At 33.3% G+C, this 21,106-nt stretch overlaps 2 protein-coding genes across 4 annotated transcripts; one reads left to right on the top strand and one right to left on the bottom strand.

The window, feature by feature from the left end:
* Positions 1-1,123: 1,123 nt before the first annotated feature.
* LOC133197112 (anaphase-promoting complex subunit 13-like) lies at positions 1,124-4,650 on the bottom strand. 2 transcript variants are annotated; one of them, XM_061332962.1, is made up of 2 exons: positions 4,574-4,650; positions 1,124-1,692 (listed from the first exon to the last, which is right to left on the bottom strand). In XM_061332962.1, the coding sequence occupies exon 2, from the start codon at positions 1,688-1,690 to the stop codon at positions 1,463-1,465; it is 228 nt and encodes a 75-aa protein (XP_061188946.1). In that variant the 5' UTR covers positions 1,691-1,692; positions 4,574-4,650; the 3' UTR covers positions 1,124-1,462. The 2 variants fall into 2 exon arrangements, with proteins under 2 accessions (XP_061188946.1, XP_061188947.1); XM_061332963.1 differs by having other exon boundaries at positions 4,566-4,590.
* Positions 4,651-4,656: 6 nt separating this feature from the next.
* On the top strand, positions 4,657-20,002 carry LOC133197111 (persulfide dioxygenase ETHE1, mitochondrial-like). 2 transcript variants are annotated; one of them, XR_009722415.1, is made up of 8 exons: positions 4,657-4,984; positions 5,820-5,964; positions 9,246-9,431; positions 10,583-10,675; positions 10,801-10,890; positions 13,548-13,664; positions 17,719-18,336; positions 19,275-20,002. XR_009722415.1 is itself a non-coding variant. In XM_061332961.1 (7 exons), exons 1-7 carry the CDS (start codon positions 4,748-4,750, stop codon positions 17,784-17,786), a joined length of 936 nt encoding a protein of 311 aa, XP_061188945.1. In that variant the 5' UTR covers positions 4,657-4,747; the 3' UTR covers positions 17,787-20,002. The 2 variants fall into 2 exon arrangements, 1 of the variants encoding a protein (XP_061188945.1); XM_061332961.1 differs by having other exon boundaries at positions 17,719-20,002.
* The last annotated feature ends 1,104 nt before the right edge of the window (positions 20,003-21,106 follow it).

Below are 21,106 nucleotides of genomic sequence, written 5' to 3'. Positions count from 1 at the left end.
CTAGGTATTGTCTTACATGTAATGACTTTAAAATAATACACAAAACAACATTCTTTAAATTCTCTGGCCAACAAAAAGAATATACAGTAAAACTGCTTTCAACAGGGCTCATATACTCCCTAGGGGTAACCAGTGTACCAAGTTTAATGTCTATCAAGTAAAGGGTTCTCAAGATATTGAGCAGTCAGTATCTTCCAATGTCTAGAGTAATTTGACCCTTGACCTCTGACCCTGTGACCTCAACATCTACAGTGGTCAACTACTCCTTAGAAAAAACTGTGTACCAAAGTTTGATGTCCGTCAAGCAAATGGTAATTCTCAAGATATTGAATGGACTAAAATTTTCCTGTGTCTACTCTTCAGGAGGTACAGGTGCTACTGTACTTGTAATGGACAAGATCTTCCTATGTCTAGAGTACCTGTAATTTGATCCTTGACCTTTGAACTTGTGACTTCAAAATCAATAGGGGTCATCTACTCATCAGGAGTTGCCAGTGCACATGTACCAAGTTTGATGTCTGTCAAAGGGTTCTCTAGACTATGAGAGGACAACACTTGGTCTACTGACTGACCAATAAGATCAAAGCAATATGCCCACTTTTTCAAGGAGGGGGGCATAAAAATTCACTCATCACCAGTGATAGGTACTCCTACAAGTAAGAGCCTTGGTTAAAGTTCCTATGCTCCTTATATAATGCAGCGCCAAGTCAGAAGTATGCTGGAGTACGGTGACAAATAGCAATGATATTCATCCTAAGCAGTGTCATAGCAGATTTAAAGTGGTCAAGGGAAAGCAAGAAGTACCTCTTACCTCACTCTAGGCTCAAATGAGCTTTCCTGCACATATATCTATCTCTAAACTATATTTTCATCTTCTGAACCATTTAGCCTAACTTGCCTCTGAGCATCCTTGCATGATTAAGATTGAATTTGATCAAATAAAGGTCAAGGTAAAGTTCGATTGCAATAATGCATACATCTCATCTTCATTTTACCTATATTTAAAGTTTAGAAAATAATAATGAATATGGTATATGGAGTGTATTTCATGACAACTATATGCATTGGAAGTGTACTGATCACGAGCTATGTTCAAAATGAAATGCAATGTAATAAACAATACTATGTTTTGATAAAATTTATTATAAAATAATTCAGATACATCTGCTGATTGAAATTCACTTGGTCCATAATTCATTTCGGTCTCACCAAGTTCATTTCACTGCATGGACTTCACAAGTACAGCTGCACACTCAGGAATCCACTAGTCCTAGCTTCCAATTTTCTCAAAAGTGTTTGACATTATTATTTGAAATTGTAGATTGGTCATGCTGGTAGCATATATATTAAAAATTATGTCTGAAGATGGGGAATAATCATCACTTTTAATGATAACCTTACACTTAATACTTTTTTGACCTCGTATAAACACCAGAGGGTACTCTGTATGATTATCAGTTAGTCAGTTACTAGTGGTCGCAGGAGGCTGATCATGCAGTGATGACAAAGCCAAGTCAGTCCACTTTTGTTCCTGCTCTTTTAAGGTCTCATTGGTTGGTCCATTGTCTGGTTCTATTTCTGGGAGTTCCATCTGCGGCACAGCGACTTCCTCCATTGGGAGTTTGTCTTCTCTCCATTTCTCATCCACTAACTCCATCAGACGGCCATCTCGTGCCACCTGACTGTCCATCACTAGAAAGATAGAGCAGAAACATAAGAATATATGCCTCTGAATCTGATGCAATATCCTCCGTACTAATTAGGCCTGTAATTAATTTTCTAGACAGAACATGCAGAAAAATTATATAATAAATTTCTAATATCGGGATTTAAATTTATAGAGTAAATAATGGTTAACAATAATAAAATCAGAAGAACGTGCAGTAATTTTTTGTGGGTAATATATTGACAAAACCTTGTGGTGTCACACATTTATGGTATCCCCTACTACCCTAACTCCATCACCATAATCGGTAAACATGCCGCATTACTCTCTGAATTATATTTTAAAATTTATTTCTTCTTTGCTAAATGTAGTAATGAACTTATATGTTGTTTTCATTACTATTTAAAAAAATGACGTCATTTACCTTATATTTAACAAGCTAATTCAGAGAATTTGTGTCCCCCACTTAGGGAAAAAAGAAGAGCATAGAAGAGACATAGACCTTCATAAAAGTGGCTGACATGTAAAATTGAGCATGTTGACCCACATGTCTTAGATATTGATGAAATAGCGCATAAAGGAAAAGGTGCTTAGTGATTTCCAATAATATATGATAGATACGATATATCACATGTAATTGCTATTTATTTTTTTTAAGCATTCTTGAACTTGACTGTTATAATTTCTCGGCAAGGCCAAAATTAAAAATATGTTTGTTTCCCCTAACGCGACCGACCCAATTAAATCGCCGACTGAAAAGTTTTTTTTAAATAAGTTTATTCAAATTTTTTTTTTATTGTTCATCAACTTTCATAAAATACAATTTCACCAAAATCCGGTTTTTATGAGAATGACCGATTTTGATCTACTGTGATTTTCAAGCGTTCGTTGGAAACAAAATGGTGCCCATAACATTGTGGTCTCGGAGGGTTCTTGTGACGTATTCACCTTTTGCCTTTAGCTTATTAGAATCCTACTCACTTGTAACATTTCGTTAATAAAATTCACTATGACTAATTGTGATTTGGTGATATTTTCAAACCTATCTTTTAAAATTAAGGTACAGAGTAGTCACCTTAAAAGCAGATGAGGGGCCAACCTTGTGAACATATCAATCAATTTTAAATTTATTTAATCTGAGACTGTTCATTTATGTTCTTATGTTTACTATATGTGACTACAGGAGTTGTAAATATGTGTGCATATGATATTTCATTCCGACGAATAAAATTCAGACGTTCTTTATTCATGCCTTTTATTCATGGGTTAAGCTTCATGACTATGACATCGTGTATGACATTTTATCATTTTAGATCATGGTTTGGTTCAATTGAATATTGTTTACAAACTCTTTCCAAATATAATTTTGAAATCGTGATACAGCTTCCTGAGACGTCCAGTGTACTTTTCTTTAATTAGGCCCTTGGAGATAGGTTGTTTCTTTACTTTAGGAACTTTCCTTTGAGAACTGTGAAGGGCTCCAAATTTAGACTTGAACTCAGCACTTTTTACCATTGAGCAGTGATGGATCATTTTTGTACCAGCATCTACTGTGACACTGGGCCTAAATTTTACAGTCTGACCGGTCTCAACGTCTCACAATGTGATTTGAACCTGCAACTTAGAATTACATTGTAGCTCTTACTTCGGGACCCCAAATTGAAATTCACAATTCGAGGCCCTTGAAAAAGTACTCTGCATATGTAAGCATTTGAAGCTGATAGTAGGTTTGAAAAATATACTCAGATGTCTAGTCTTTACGTATCTAAGTATTTTTAAAGTCTTTTTTTAGCATTTGATTTCAATAAATTTACACTTTCTTGAGATATTTTACAAGGAATAATTGTTGTGAATTGTAAATTTACCTTAAATTTTGCTTTTAAACGGCAATTGTTTGATATTCTGTTTACAAATTACTTTCTTTCATTTATAAAGGTATTATTCCATTAAATTGCAGAATGTATTTTCAAAGCTGCTATCAGGAAAAAAAAAATTATTTGCCTACCTACCTATCCAACTTGAGATTTTAGGGTCGGGTTAGGGGAAACAAAGATATTTTTAATCATGTTAATGATGGCCCAATTATAGATTTTCAGCATGTAAAAAATGACACCACAATCATATTCATTTATAAACAGCGAGGCATTTCCTAAAAGTGACAGAGTTAGGGTAGTGATGGAGTTAAGGGGTTTGGCAATATATTCATAATACAAATTGCAAAGTTATTTAAACTACCTTTGGAAAAAAAGTTATAGATCTGTATTAACAAAATTAAGGATCAGTGCCCATCCACCATGTCCACTGTAAATTGAAATGGGTAGATACTGTAAACCCTCTATTCCTAGAGAAAAACGTCTATGCTATTCATGTAAATTGTTTATTGAAAATGAAAAAAAAACAACTTTTGTTCTACATGTGCTATACTGTTCAAAGTATAACCAATATAGAAGTACATCGATAAATTTAATGCAAACACATATACTAGTGATAATCACATTAGAAAAATTGTCAATCCTACAAATATTACAACTGCTAGAAGGATATGTTGTTTCTTGAAAAAGTGCTTTGACACCAGAAAAGAAAGTCAGCAATGAATATACACAAATTTGAATGCACTTAAAAATATGTGAATATACTCTACATTATTTTGTTAACCCCACATTTGTCTCTCTGTATATACATGTATTAATCGTGTTCATTAGTTTTATGGTATTAATGTTTATGACTGTATGCCGAAATGTAACGTTAGGCCCTTATATTGTCAACAAAACTAAAGTGAATTAAATATTGAAAGTGAAAGTACGTCTTCACTTTTTTTTTTTAAATATGAACCTGAAAGATTGATTTTATCTTTTCTTATGCTTATCCTATTTTGATTTCGTCATCTTTAAGATATTACCTACGTACAAAAGAACAGTTACTTTCGGAACGTGACTTGGAGGCCTCCTTCCTAAGTACTTGTGTCCTCTGTACCTGATATATTATAGCATTTGCGCATGTGCAAACTGAGAAACTTGTAAACAAAAAGACCCCTTCCAGATCAAGGATTTGGGAAGATTTGTGTAAGGTTATTCACATAGAATGGCAACATGTCGGAGTAAATTAATTTGTAGTTTGAACGTTCGTGGACTATATTGTTCCGTCGACAAATGTTTGGCGTTGTCAGCGGCAAGGAAGCTGCATACAAGTTGCAAAAATTCGCGTGCCGAACTGCCTTTCCTTTCAAATAATTACGTCTTTAGTAAAGTCTTGCATCGTCAGTTTCCAAGGAAAATGTCGGGATTTTCTGGAAAAGACAAAGACTATGTCTTCAGACAAGTACGTTATTATGATGCATAATTTCCTTTTAAATTTAAGCTGGTGGTTGTTATTATTTCATGTCCCAAAGCAATATCTTTTATCAAATGATAGTAAAACAAATTTCAGGTATACTTAAAGTTTTATCAATTTTATATGGAAATATACATGTCCTGAAAACTGTTTACCAACACTGAATACTGTTAACCTATGTGTGCAATCTTTGCAATTTACCTGGGAATCACCCAAATGGAAAAATTGTGGCAAAAAACGAGTTCATTACTCAGGTCAACAAGATTGCAAGAGAAAAAATAAACGGAAAGTTGATCAGTTTACAGTAAGGCCATTCCAATTTTTTTCTATGTTTAGTGTCCACCCATCTTTCAAATACCTACCTACCTATTCGCAAAAAACAAACCAAAAAGTAAAACACAAGTCTTTATAGTAATAAAAATGATGTCTTCCAAAGGATTTGGTTCCATTAATCTATTTTTCTATATCTATTCTATAGAAATATCTATTCTTCAGCAAAATCAAGGTTTTAAATGCTTACAATATTCCAAATATGACTTATTGTAGACAAATACTTAGACTAATTCACAGAATTCAGTGATTTTGACCAGAATAAACAATTTCAGGACTCCTGATTTTGCTTGTTTTTTCTGATATGGGGTGTCAAAAACCAAGGCGCACGCAGACGCTAAACATAGAAAAAACTGTTGGAAAGATTTATTCTATATTAAACAACGAACTAAATACCAATAACATGACAAGTTAAATGAGACTTTGAATCATTATATAAGGGCTAAAACCTAATTTCAACCCTATATTTGGTTGTACATGTATTTCATTGCAGTTACTGGAGTATAAATCCTTCACGTACACCTACCTCCTTGCTGACCCTGACACAAAGGAAGCAATTCTGATTGATCCTGTCATTGATACTGTAGCCAGAGATACCAAGTTAGTCAAGGATCTTGGACTTAATCTCAAATATGCAGGTGATTATTTTGTTTTTATGAAATTGACACACTGATTTAAGTGTGGCAGTTCCTCAATCCTCATAAATATTTTCTTAGTTACTGTTGTACTCCCAATAATTACAGCTGAACTTCTGTATCTTTAAGGCTGATAGGTCGCATACCATGGATATGTCCAAGTGATTTTGAAGTCCAAAGCACTTTTTTCAAAGTATTTTACCCTCAATATCTCGAACCTTCTGATATAGCAAAGTTTTTTTTCTTGGTCACATCAAGTTTGAGATAACAAGGTTTGACTGTACCCCAATTTAACTGCACAAAGGTGGGAAAAGCTGTACATTTTTGTTATGTTAGTATGACATCAGGATAATTGTTAGCATCATGGACTAAAGTTGTGGAACCATGTCCAGTTCCCAAGTATTTTTTTGTAGTGTAATACATGAATAAACTTGTATGCCAGGGCCTGCTTTCGCGGTATCTCACTTTTATATCTTTATAAGGAATGACCAGGTTAAAATTTTATTGGGGCAGATTCATTCATAAATAACCAGAAGCATACTTAGACCAAACTTGCATGGATAATTTGCCCATTTTGGATGCTTACTACTAGCATGACTGTAATGCTGCATATAATCTATATCTAAATGAATGGCCTGGTTGAAGTTATTGAGTAGATACTTTCCCACGAACCAGTGAACTCTACCTAGACTTAAGGACATATGCAACGTACCTTACCTTCTGATAATTTTTCAAGATAATCTGAATTTAAGATTATAGTGCCATCAGATGTTCATAGACAAAAAATCAGCATGTATTACCAGGGGTTTTCAAAAGATATCAATTGATGAAAATTTTTGTATAATTCAAAGAAAAATATACAAAAATTACTAAACATATATTCTAGATGTTTTGTTTATCAAAACTTGTTTTAGAAGAAGTTTACAACAGCATATATAGACATTAAATGTAGCACACAGTTCCTTTAAGTATTGGAACTCTTCAACTCCAGGGAAAAAGACAATAAAGTTTAAACTACGTTGCGTATGTCCTTAATTTGCATGAATAGTGAACTTTGGATGCATATACTATCAGAACTAAAAAATTGACATAGGTAGAGAGGACCCCGCTGAGGGCTGTTAAAGTGACAACTGTACACAGCAGATATACATACAGGCATATATACATACCGGAAAAAGTTATATGAACCTCAAATTCATAACAACAGCCTTTCTCTTACAGTAAATTCTTCTGTGTAAAATTTTAAAAACATTACGTTGAAAACTAAGTTATGACGTCAAAACAAAAGTATTAAGGATATATACATTTAAACATACATACAGACAGATGAAGTAATATGACCTAAAATCTACAAAGTCTTGCTTTTAGAGTAAGCTAATTAATGTACAAATTTGAAACAAGTTTGTTAAAAACTGTTCAACTTACTGCACCTTAATGAAAGTATTAAAGGACAGATGGACATCTGGATGGAGAGACAGACAGATAATCTAGTTGTCTTGCTCTTATTGTAAAGTACTTCTGTACAAAATTTGAAAACATTTTATTGAAAACTGATTGAGTTATTCTGTTACAACAAAAGTGTCATGGATATAAATTCAAACAGCACATACAGACAGACAGACAGTGATATGACTCCAAAATTTATAGGTGTCTTGCTCTTTTAGTAAAGTACTTGCATGTGTCCAAAATTTTAAAAATGTTCATTGTAAACTGTTTGAGTGAAGACATCAGAACAAAATTGTTGACAGACAGATGGACAGCTAGATGGAAGGATGGATAGACAGATGGTTTTGATTCCTATAGAGCTACATGTACCACATTTTCATGTGGGGCCCTAATTAATTCAAATGCTTCATCTGATCATAATTATTGAAATCAACCAGTAAAAAGGTTTTGGAGAAGGCCCTATTGCCAGGAAACCATAAGCCCTTCCTTTACCAGAGTTGCAGAGATGGTGCCACTGGGATGCTTTACTAACAGAATGCCTCTGATGCACAACCTGAACCCATTTCCTGATCAGGTGACAGGCATTAAAAGTTAATATTATACTTTCATGTATATTAGTTGAATCTAATTCATCGAGAAACATTTGTTAAAAAACACTATTACCCGCTGAATGATGAAGCCATGCCCTCCAGCATAGCAACAGTCAACATTGCTTGACGACGGGAGATATTCCAAAAAATAGTGACTGCGCAGAATTTATGTGCGCATGGTTCACTATTATATGTATTTGTATAAAACATTCAGTATAATATAATAAATATTGCATGTAGTTGAGTGTAACATTGAAAATTTTCACCCCTCAAAAACCATTGTCAACCTTGGCTGCACCTCGGTTGACAATGGTTTTCTTGGGGTGAAAATTTTCAATGTTACACTCAACTACATGCAATATTTATATGATGTAAAATCACTATATATAGAGTATGTGCATGCATAAAATTGTAATGATGCATATACTCTAAATTTACAATAACTTTAACTGCCAGTGGATCAGGTTAAAAATTTTGTTGCAGGTTTCATTCCCAGTAACTATATGCCCTAACCAAACTGACACGAATGATGCATCAAAAGATGCACAAAAACATTGACTTTCTTTAGATGCTGCATGTATTTGACCAAAATTTTTGGGATGGATGACTAGGTTATAAACTCCTTGGAAAAGATCTATTCCTTAAAGTTGTGCTTATATAAACCTTAATTATTCCCTGAACCAAAGTATTATTTAAAATCAAAAAAGTTATGTAAGTATATGGATTAATACAAATTTTTTTTTTTTAGATTCAGCGAAAGTCTATTATGACAAACTTAACTAAATTCATAATATGCAGCATATCTTGTTGAAAATTGACTAGGTGTGAGACTTTATAATAAATTTAGATAATCTAATTTTAAAAATATAAATGATAGCAAAATTTAAACAAAGGTCTACAGTATTTACTGAATTTTGATCAAGAACTGAACTAGTTTTTAACCTGAATCTATTTATAGATTAGACTTTTTATCTATATATAGGGCAATGCTCCGGTCTGTTCGACTTAAATCAAATTGATCTACTTGAAACTGTAAGCTTTTATTTACAATTTGCTTTATCATTCGAAATGGCCATGTCAACTGTTTTAAATTATCAAATTAAGGTCAGGGTTATAGATTTTGAGACAAATTTTTTATCTATAATATGTGGGCTAGATCACATAAAACAAGGACACGTACACCTTGTTAGTCTGTATGTTACTGACAATCTGTGCACCTAACTGGCCTATATGTATATATATTTACAGTCAACACCCATGTGCATGCTGATCACATCACTGGTACTGGACTCATTAAGAAACAGATCCCCACATGTAAGAGTGTCATCTCAGCAGCCAGTAAGGCAGAAGCAGATGTCAAGGTTAAAGAAGGGGATAAGTTGACCTTCGGTAAATACGAGATAGAGGTGAAAAGTACACCAGGTCATACAAATGGTAAGCTAATATTTCATTACAAAACAACATTTTGTATAAAACATACTGTTTTAAGTGTTTAGCAACTGGTACTACACATGAAAACCTTTGTGAATGCATTTGATCAATACATGCATACAGTAAAACTTGGTTATAGAGAACTCTCTTATGAGGTAATCTGGGTTATAAGGAACTTTATACGAATCCCATAGAAGATTTTTCACTATGTTCCTTATATAGATATAAAGAATCTTGGTTATAAAAGAAGCAGAATTAAGGGTCCATGTGACTTCTCTTATTTTACTGTATTCTCAATAGATCCCCTACTTACCTGGTACTTTATCTGAAGTAGTAGGTTGAGTAAACTTCTCTGAACAAAGTTTGTCAGATATATGAGATGTATGAACATGAATGTGCCAGTCATGTAGAATATGATATCATTCCTAAACCCCCACCCCACCCCTGACACTAAATAGGATTCCCCCCCCCCCCCCCCCCCCCTGAAAATTAACTCTAGAGTAGGATTCCCCAACTGAAATCTAATATACATTTATACTGAAATACAAATATAATCAACAGTGCTTGGTAAAATTACAGAGACAATTTTAAAAAAGAAACACGAAAATATTTAGTAAAGCTTTAGCACTGAAAGGTTTGAAAATATGTATAAACATATAAATTTTATACATAATTTCAAACCTAAACTTAACAATTTAGCATAATCGTTATCACATTTGTACATCAATATTTTCATTCTACAGTTTTCCTGCATTGTTTAACTATGTGGTCACTATAGACTCTTGTGTTTAATATTCTGCTTATTATGACATGACATTATGTTGCTACGTTTCTTATTGTAAAAGCGCTTGAAATGAAAGTGCTTATATTTTACTAAATTTTTTTGTTTTTCTTTTTTTTTTTAATTTTATATTAAGGATGTATAGACTGTAATTAATCAAATGTATGCAATTACAAATGTATGCAACTACATGCATTAGTATTGTAAAGCCTTTCTAAGAGTAATTATGTGTATGTGTGTGGGTGTCTAATGTTTCCATACCTACTATTCAATTTTCAAACAGAGAGATTTGGGGTTTCTTCACCAATGAAACTACATGATAAAGAATATACACTGTAATATATACCGGGTATTTGTTATGGATTTCCTGCAGGGTGTGTCACCTATGTATGGCATGAGAAAGCAATGGCTTTTACTGGAGATGCTGTACTGGTCAGAGGTTGTGGCAGAACAGATTTCCAGGAAGGTAAAATATACAGCAAATTAATATGGTAACAGTACATCCAAAAAATCTCTACAAAAACGGTTATTCATATACCGGTAGAGTTTTGATATACATGTACAGATTATTTCTTTTTGCTATTCATACAGGAAGCTCGGAGACTTTGTACAACTCTGTTCATGAGAAGATTTTCTCCCTTCCTCCAAACTATACTCTGTTTCCTGCCCATGACTACACAGGTATATGAAAGCAATGAAAACTGACAGATATTTTTAACTGTTGTTTTGAATTACACAGCTAGGATAAGGCTGTCCGATAAATATCACAGTGTACCAGCCATTGTTACTTCTCTGAACTACCAAGATATGACGTCATAATAGAATATGACGTCAAGTCACTGCAAACTTGAGCAGTCATGACAGGGAAAGTGTCATAACTTTTACATTCCTTCCCAAGGCATGTAGATTTTATTTCGACGTTGATGTTTAAATCAAGTTTCTGAATTGTTGGTTAAAGTTTCTATGTGCTGTTATGATGGTGATTATTTGCAATACAATATCGTTATTCCTTTCTCTTTCTGATAAATCTACGTATTCAAACAATAGCAATAAATAAATATGAAACGCTCCCCTTACACGTCCATAGACAGAGTTAGAATTTATAAATCATGCATATATTAGACTGGCACAAGTGATTAATAAAGATAACCTGAAGATATTCTATGTGAATCTACTAGAGAAGTATGTCCTCTAACTGAATTTTGCTGGGGGATTGTATGTAATTTATCCTATTTTGTATAAATTGCAATGAAGAGTGGAAAATGCTCCCTTGTATGTGGGTAAGTTGAATTTCTCGTGAAATATTTTCTTAAGAAGTAAAACTCATACTTGCCCCCCAGCACTATAATATATATTCCCAAGAATATGTTTAATTGATTTATGTAACAAACTGTTCTCAATAATTTGTTTTTCACTTGTGCTGATGGGATTTTTGTGCAACAATTAGGAAAATTTAAAAGTGTCCGTCACATGATCAACACAGTCATGTGACATCACAAACATGCTTTTTCTCAATGTGTTATTAAACTCTCTTCACAAATTTACTGCACATGTATACATAGATTACAAACTGAAATAAAAATCTAGCTCAAAATATAATAGTGTATTTCTAATGCATATAAACCTTCGGACAGCCTTAACATAGCCGCGTAATTGGAGATATCTATGTGTGTTGTTTACAGAGGATTTTTTTATAATCTATTCTAAATAAAAACTAGAGACACAGCTCACAAAATGATAACCAGGTTGCTACATTTCAATCTTCTTAAGGTAGTACACAATAGATAGGAAAAATTTTTTCCTCAAATTCAATTTTGTTTAAACTTTGATATTTTGTTCTAGGATACAAAATCTCTTTTTATATTTAATATGAAAGGAATTCAACCAGAAATTTTTTGCCAAAATAGTCTGAAATATAGTCTATCAGAAAAAAGATTATGAAATCAGACAGTGGACCTGAGATTATTTATTTATTATTTAAAAATAACCAATTGATCTATTGCAAACTGTCAAGATTCAGTAGATGATGTCACTATATTTGACCTTTGACCTCTTAATATGACCTTGACCTTTATTGTAAAAAAAAAAGAATGGAGACTCCTTATAAATATGTCAAAATATCAGGTCTCTGGTATAAATGGATCAAAAGTTATTTTGCATTTAAAAGCAGACAGTCATATGGCATGTAGATGGCACAAACACAATCCAAAATGTAGGCTCCTGAATGACCAATATATAGGATGTCTCTAATTTTCTTCAAAAAATATGGTGGAAACATGTCACAGCTTATTATTTTTCTTACAAAGATCCTTCATTATTGACATTATAGTGAAATTATTCTTTTTTTCTGGTGTACTTTATAAGTTATGCATTAAAACATTTCATGGGTGTTGTGTACTACCTTAAGAAGCCCTTGGTCATGTTCACAAGGCATTATGGGTTAAAGAAAACAATTTTGTTTTAATTATAATACTATAAATGAAAAGGTCTTCAAAAACATTCCAGCTAGACCAGCAAGAACATTTTCATGTCACAAGCAACCTCTTTGTCAGTTTGAACTTCCAATGTCTCAATAACAAAGATATAATCCAGAAAAAACTGATACTGTGGAATCATCATTGTTCATGAGGGACCAATATTTGTGGATTTCATGAGTCACCCTTACCCACAAATTTTACATCCACACGAACAAACTCTGCAAAAGTATCAATTCTTTGAATGATCTGCTGAGTTCTGCATATTGGAGTTCCCCACAAACCAATAAATTCTGGTTATCCATGAAAAAAGACCCCCACAAATTAAAATTGTAACCCCCAAACCATTACATCCCTCCCTCGAGCCTTAAATTGTCTTCGCCCTCGAAGACACAACCCAAGTTCTTATTAGCCCCTGGCAGGACTTTCACCTGCAAGTCCAGGGGTGGTCAAAGGCACCAAATCTGTAACAGGAAAGGAGAAAATGTATGGCTGGATCGGGAATCGAACCCGGGACAACTGCATCACTAGTCAGGTGCTCTACCAACTGAGCTACCCAGGCTGATATCCATGGCCCAAACCATTACATCTCCAATATTTCTTTGTAATGGCCAGACACATTTTGGTGGTCAGATAGGGTGATTCTTATATACCCGTAAGTGGTGTTTGCTGAATACAGCTACAGACCAGTAATTTGAAAATGAATAAATCCAAACAAATGTAATGGAAGAAGGAAAACTAGCATTTGAGTGCAATTTTCTCACAATTCTCTCTATTTCTATAATGATTTTCCACAATTCTCTCGATTTCTATAAAGATTTTCCACAATTCTCTCGATTTCTAAAATGATATATTTCTACATAGGTCAAACTAGCACAACAGTGGCTGAGGAAAAAACCATGAATCCTCGTTTGACCAAGTCTAAAGAAGAGTTTGTGAGGATAATGAAGGAATTGAACCTTCCATACCCCAAACAAATAGGTAAGTGATGTAACAACTAAACCTTGAGAATGCTTGCAGTTAAACATGTATCGTCATTGAAGAAAAGGAAGTATCTACAGTGCATAATGCACAAGACAAATTTTTTTATGTTTTCATTGTCCTTCAAAACATTTTGAGCTCACCTTACCAAAAGACTCAAGTGAGCCTTTCTGATCAAAGTTTGTCAATTATCCATCTGTCTGTTTGTTTGTTGACTTTCTACATTTTTGACTTCTTCTCTAGATCGAATCACTGAACCAATTTTAACCAAAATTGCCACAAAGCATCCTTGGGTAAATGGGATTCAAAGAGTGTCCTTATGAAAGAGTTGTGTCCAAAATCAAGAAAAGGCAAAACTAGGGTCAGTGTTTTAATAAAATCTTCACAAGAACCACTTGGCTAGAAAAGAAGAAATTTATCTGAAAGCTTCCTGACATAGTGTAGATTTAAATTTGTTAAAATTGTGGACCCCAGGGGTAGTGTTTGGACACAGTGGGAGAGCAAGATTTAACAAGGGAAAAGATATTAAAAAAATCTTTTAAAATTTTCTTAAGAACAATAAGTCCATGATTAGACATATTTATATACAAGTATCCTCAGGTAGTGAGGATTCAAGTTTCTTTAAATCATGGCCTCCAGGGTAGGGTGGGGCTACAATTGGAGATCAAAGCTTTACATAGGAAAACAGAGAAAAAAAATCTTTAAAAATCTTCTGAAGATGAAGAACAGGACAATGATTAGTTATATTAATATGCAAGCATCTTCAGGTAATGTAGTTTCAAATTTGTTCAAATCATGGCCTTCAGGGGTAGAATGGAACCAGAATAGATCAAAGCTCTTTATGGAAAAAAATAAATTCAGAAAAAAAAAATCTAAAAAATCTTCTGATGAAGAACAGCAGGGCCATGATTATTCAAAATGATATGCAAGCATCCCCAGTAAGTGTACATTCAAGTTCGTTCAAACATGGCCTCCGGGGATAGAGTGGGGCCACAGTAGAAGATTAAAGTTTTACATGGTAAAATATATGACTGCCGTCTTGAGAAAAGGGCCCTTAAGGTCAAAATTTCACAAATTGACTTTCTGATAAATTTTGATAGCCTGACTCTTTCTGAATGCAAATATACACAATTTTTAAGAATATCTCACTTTTCAGTATTTTATGAGCATTTTAGTAAGGCCGTTTCAAAACAACGTTGACGTTACTCACTGAAAATGTAATGACGTCGCGTGTGTCAAATTCAGTTTACAAGCATTCTTTAAAATACTACATTTTTAAAATAACCTTAATCGTTTTAACACATATAAAGTTGATTTTTTTTTCTTCCAAGCAACTAGATTATGTAATTATTCATAAGGGGAGCCGCATACTTTTTTTCATACTATATTAGAGCCGATCTAGTAATTTCGTAAAGGGAGGGGTGGGGGTCTAGACAGGATCTAGGAACCTTTCTTTATTCAGTCGAAAAATTAATACTTGTGAATTCCACACAAGGTATTCTTTTTATTATTAATACTCTATTTCAATTTATAAAAGATATAAAGCAGTTGTAATATTAAAATATAAAAAGATCTATATAGATGTCCCAGAAGGGTTCCTCGTGCAATTAAAGCGGAGAATCACCTCGCAAAAGTAGCACATCGATCCCGACCTAAAAAAATATTTTGGGATATAAGCACGCATTCACTCATCCACAAACACGCACGTTACTTTATCCTCTATGACTTTGTTACGAGGGGATAATAACACCTCATGTATTTTCTGTATCACCGAAAAATTCAAATGGGAAATAAATTCAGATACGCCATGATGTGTAAACTTTTTTTTAAAGTTTCATTAAAAAAAAATCATAATTGATAAAAAAAAAATCTGATCACTACCTTCAAGGGGATTTTTCTTTGCCTTTTTGAACACTTTAATAAAATGTTTAAATAATTAAGTTTCCTTTGTTTATACAATTCAATTTTTTCGCCTGTCTTAGATATGATGTAGAAACATAAAAAAGAGGCAAATAATGATGTCAAAGGATTGTTTTATGAAAGTTTATTCCTTACATGAAAATTTAATTTTTTGCCAATTTCTTACTTTTTAGCAAATCACACATAATCAAAAGAGGTTATAAATGCTTCTGTACTTTGATCCTTTTTTTTTAAAAATTATTATGAGGCACCTGTGTCCTAGACACTACTGTTGTATCACTTGAACACATTAATTATCGTTCATCATTTCTTAAAAGGGCCGTTAATCTAAAAAAAAAAATCATTATGGTTTATGTATATATTGTATAGTTTGATCAAAGAGATGGTTGTACTGCTCTTGGCTCTTTTGTTATATATATAAATACTAAACGGACTTTTCTGAGCGAAATGAAATACAGTTGAATTACATTTTTTATGAAATCTATTTGAAATTGAAACCGAATATCTTGCAAGACTTAACAGGCCCGAAAAAGGCCGGGGGGGGGGGGGGGGGGGGGGGGGGGGGGCACCCCCTCTTCCGTTGCATATTCTCTTGCAGTGAATTTAACAAAGAATTATCTATATAGGGGCCGTTTGCCCCCCCCCCCTCATTCGTTGTAGTAGGAAGTCCGAAAATCTCCCATGATACCAGTATCTATACCCCCCATCGCATAAAAAAGAAAGGTTCTCTTTTTAGAATGAATTTTTACCGATTGCTTTTTTATTCGCAGATTTTTTTTTCCCTTTTCAATGATCTCTGCCCCCCCCCCCCCCCCAACACACATTTGGATATTGACGCTTCACCCTGAGCTGGTCTAACTGCGCATATGGATATGATTAACTATGTGTTAAAATGGTTAAATTCATTTTACATGAAGGTATTTTTTTTTAGAATAAAGAAGTGTATATATGCATTGATCTCTCTCTCTCTCTCTCTGAACAAAAATATATACGTGTTTGTAGAATACCATTTAAAAAGACTTAGTGTACTGAATATTAGTCAAATTTAAACATTTGCTAATTGCTCCGACAACAAATATTCAGTATCTTTAGTGATGCATCAGACATGGCCGTAGGAACCGGAGGGGGGGGGGGGGGGTACGGGGGCCGTGCCCCATAAATTTTGCCGATATATAGATTACTATAGAAAACATAGATACTGTATGCTTGTGCCCCCTCAATAAAAACGTCTGATGACCTTTTTTTTGCTTGTTTGGTAGTTGATAGTGCCCCCTCCACTGAAAATGTATCGCTGTGCCCCCCCCCCCCCCCCCCCCACCCTACCCAAAGTGAAATTGCTTCCTACGGGCCTGTCAGAGAAACACATCGCTATAAATTGTCGACGGAGTAGTAATTAAAAATGAGTTCAATGTCGCGTTTAGCTTAATTATGTGATATCAAGTTAAATACTCAAACAAAGTAATTAATAAATACACGTTCTAGTGTGTAATTATATTATTCATTAAAAATTTCCGCATCAAATTTCGTATGATTTTAATGTTTTTCTTGTAACACATGGAAATCCAATTTCATTTCTTGTTCATGAAACGCACAATACCGCGACTTTGACGTCGTTTTCTGGGCATTGTGACGTCAAAAGATAAGGGCCCTTTTCTCATGACGGCAGTCATATATATATATATATATATATATATATATATATATATATATATATATATATATATATATATATATATATATGCAAACATTTTAATTTTTTTTAATTCGTGGCTAATATTGGTAATCAAATTTTACACAATGCATGTATAAAGGAAAAATAGTTTTAAAAATCTTTGTCATATAGATATTGAAACTTCTTAGTATTGAGTAGATTTAAGTTGTGTCAAGTCATACAATGTAATCCCTTGAGGCTATAGTTTTGGCCACAGTATGGGGTTTGAAATTCATAGAAATGAAGAAAAAGAGGGAGGAAAATCTTATAAATATCATCTGAAGAAAGCAGGGCTAAGGGGACTCAGGAGAGCATTGTGACCCATGGGCCTCTTTCTTTTTAGTACTCCTATTTCATTTACTGGCACTAATGCACTTATTTTTCAGTTACTGTAGCAATAACTACACTTAATCTTGTTTTCAGACAAAGCTTTACCTGCAAATCTTGTCTGTGGTCTGTATAATCTTCCTGAGGAGTTTTCTAAGGTTTAGATGGTGAGCTGGTTTATTGGAGAGTCTGTTACATTGTTTGTCTGTACATCCGGGAGGGCAACATCAAGATAGATTCATTTTGAGTGCCATATATTTTAAAGACAATTCAAGAAAATGCTTGTTTATGATTTCACCATGAACAAAATTTTGTCAAAATTTTATTGCACTTTTTTTTCTCTTACTGTATCAGCCTGAAAGGTCTAATAGTATGTGAAATACAGAAGAACATTACAGTTTTAAAGTTTTGTCCAGTATTGTAAATCAGCTTTCTCCTGCAGTATTCTTTTTCAATTTCATCATTCAAGCATACAAGAAGATATTTTTTCTTCAAACCTTCATTATATGAAGCTCATTAATTTGAAAACTTGTCTTTAATTCAGCCCTTTACTGCAACAACCTTTCACTATTTTTTTTTCAACCTTTTGAAAGCAATAGAACTATTCAAACAGGGGAGAAAGTTGATTTACAAAGAGTAAGAAGTGCAAAATTTATGAACAAATTCAAACTCATAAGAGTGTGGTATATAAGTCTGTATTGTGTTTAATACAGGGTGTTTCATAATATATGTTACATTTTTAAATCTAATTATTTTTCTTACCTATCATAATTTTATTACAAACTATATATCATTTTAAACATCAAATCCTGCATTTTCATTCCATATGAAAAAGTATAAAAAGTAATATTCATTCAGAAGTTGATAAAGGAAATATTCAAAAGAATGGAAGCTTTTTAAAATGCTTATCAGAAGGCTATTAACAAGGTTAAAGGACAGGGACGAGCAATATGCGATAAATGACACGGTGCTCCAGAAAGCCTAAAGACTTCAATAATCGAAGATTTAATTGGTGAAGTGTAGACTCTTAGATAGTTTAGCAAACTCCTGAGAAAAGTGTCATATAGATGTTTTCAGAAATTGATGCTGGCAATATCAGCATTTCCAGCATATATTGAACTTTGAAATATGATATGAAGTTATCAGTGTACAAGTTTTCAATAATGCAATATCCCAAGAAAAGAGTTTGATCTCTGCATTGGCCAATATCAATCTTTGGGCCTTTTTCTGTGGGGTTCTTTAGGAACAGGGTCTACAATCCTAGACCACAGATACTGCATGAGCTCAAAAGAAACATATAAACCTTCAAATGAGGAGTGTCTAAGCAAAAATGTGTGACAAGGTTATACAAATTTCGAGAAGCAACTTTCATTTGTAGTTGAAATAGTGGAGATCATCAAGAACATATAATATGGGCTTTTGACATTGTGAAATTCAACGTAACAAAAATGACGTAATTTAGAAATTTCACTAATTTTCATTAATGTTTGGGATTTCGTCCAATGTGTAATATTTTAGTTGGTAATTGTACATAATGAATCTTATAGATACATGCATCAAGTTGATAAAAACACTTGTCTTATTTTTTTTCCTGTGTTTGTGAAATTGAACTTTCAAAATGTAACATATATTTTGGAACACCCTGTATATAGCATTCATTTTGGTCTACCAGTATATTTTAAGTGCAGCAAATCATAAAATCCCTAATAAAGCTTAGCTTTGACAAATCAATTCATTTCTAATTATATTATAATGCATTGACAATGTTTCAAAAATTGTGTGTATAGCACTTTAAATAATATAACTTACAATGATTAGCACAGCTGCTTTGAGCAGAAAGTAGTTACTTTGTTATAATGGTGGAATATAGTGCTCAACAAACGAGGTACTAGACTTTAAGTAAAACATGGTTATAACTTATCTCCAGATAATAACCAATAAATTTCCTTAAATCCGTCATCTGTTATGCACATTTAAATTTTCACCACTACACACAAGACAGATTTTTTTTAGCATTAATTGAAATGAACACTTGTCGTACTGACTCGCTCTGTGTGATACTTGATTTGTATATAGATTTATTTTACTTACTGATTAATAATCATACTTACTTGGAAGCAATCATAAAATTAATGTACATTGTAATAAAAATCTTCTCTGCTTATTATTGAACAATCAATACTGTTTTGATTTTATTTGAATTGGAATTTTTGCTATTTAAACAGAACTTTCAATTTAAAAAAAAAAAATGTGAAACCTAAATAATAATTATGTACATAAAATTATAAATGAATATGGTGCATTGTTTTCCATTCATTTCTGTTCATGACTGCATGCCAGAATGACAGTGTTATTAAAATTAAAGTATATCATTTAAAAAGGTGTTGTTTTTGTTTATTATTAGCTCACCTGAGCTGAACTTGGCTCAAGTGAGTTTTTCTGATTGAAATTTGTCTGTATAGTTGTAGTCGTCATAAACTTTTCACATTTTCATCATCTTCTCAAGAACCACTAAGCCAATTTCAACCAAACTTGCCACAAAGTATTCTTGGGTGAAGGGAATTCAAGTTTGTTCAAATGAAGGGCCATGCCTTCTTCAAAGGGGAGATAATATGAATTCGTGAAAAATTAATGGCATCATTTAAATCTTCCCAACAACTACTGTGCTTGAAAATATGAAACTTATGTGGAATCATTGTGAGGTAGTGTGGATTCAAGTTTATTCATATTATGACCCCCAGGGGTAGGGTAGGGCCACAATGGGCGATCAAAGTTTTACATAGGAATACATGGGGAAAATCTTTAAAAATCTTCTTAAGAACAGCAAAGTCATGATTGGTCATATTTATATGGAAGCATCCCTGGGTAGTGTAAAATCAAATATGTTCAAATCATGACCCCTGGGGGTAGAGTTTGAGGGCCACAATGGTCGATCAAAGTTTTACAAATCAATACATGGGAAAAATCTTTAAAAATCTTCCTCTCAAGAACAGCAAAGCAACAATTACTTGTATTTAAATGGAAGCATCCTCCGGTAATGTAGATTCAAATTTGTTCAAATCATGACCCCCCCCCCCCCCAGGAGAAGAGAGGGGCCATAACAGGGGATCATAGTTATACAAATGAATATAAGGGATATATCAATAAAAATTTTCTTCTTAAGAACAGCAAAGCCATTATGTGTCATATTAATGCTAAAGCATCTGTAGGAAGTGTAGATTCAAGTTAGTTCAAATCATACCCCCCACCCTCTTCGAAACCACTTTTATATTTAAACTTTCAAGACTGAACTGATTTCTGCTTTTTCCTAGCCAAAGTGCTCAGGTGAGCAATAGGGCCCCTGGGCCTCTTGTTTGATTAATTACTCGGGTAACTTAGTAGACATGTATTTGGATCAGTCGAAAATACACATTTTCACTGCACACTATTATTTATCGTAGATTTTCAGAGAAATTTCATTTGGTATTTATACTCAATTGCTGTG

Source organism: Saccostrea echinata, unplaced genomic scaffold, assembly GCF_033153115.1.
Source record: "Saccostrea echinata isolate AGI-Se365-2 ecotype Australia unplaced genomic scaffold, CSIRO_AGI_Sech_v1 ptg000030l, whole genome shotgun sequence".
Taxonomy (NCBI): domain Eukaryota; kingdom Metazoa; phylum Mollusca; class Bivalvia; order Ostreida; family Ostreidae; genus Saccostrea; species Saccostrea echinata.
The sequence above is the reverse complement of the archived record's forward strand: the minus strand, read 5'-3'. Positions and strand labels throughout refer to the sequence as shown.

Coding starts and splice junctions, on each gene's coding strand:
- LOC133197111 (XM_061332961.1), top strand. CDS start 4,748: ATGGCAACATGTCGGAGTAAATTAATTTGTAGTTTGAACGTTCGTGGA. Junction 5,965..9,245: donor ACTTAATCTCAAATATGCAG/GTGATTATTTTG, acceptor ATATATTTACAG/TCAACACCCATGTGCATGCT. Junction 10,891..13,547: donor TCCTGCCCATGACTACACAG/GTATATGAAAGC, acceptor ATTTCTACATAG/GTCAAACTAGCACAACAGTG.
- LOC133197112 (XM_061332962.1), bottom strand. CDS start 1,690: ATGGACAGTCAGGTGGCACGAGATGGCCGTCTGATGGAGTTAGTGGAT.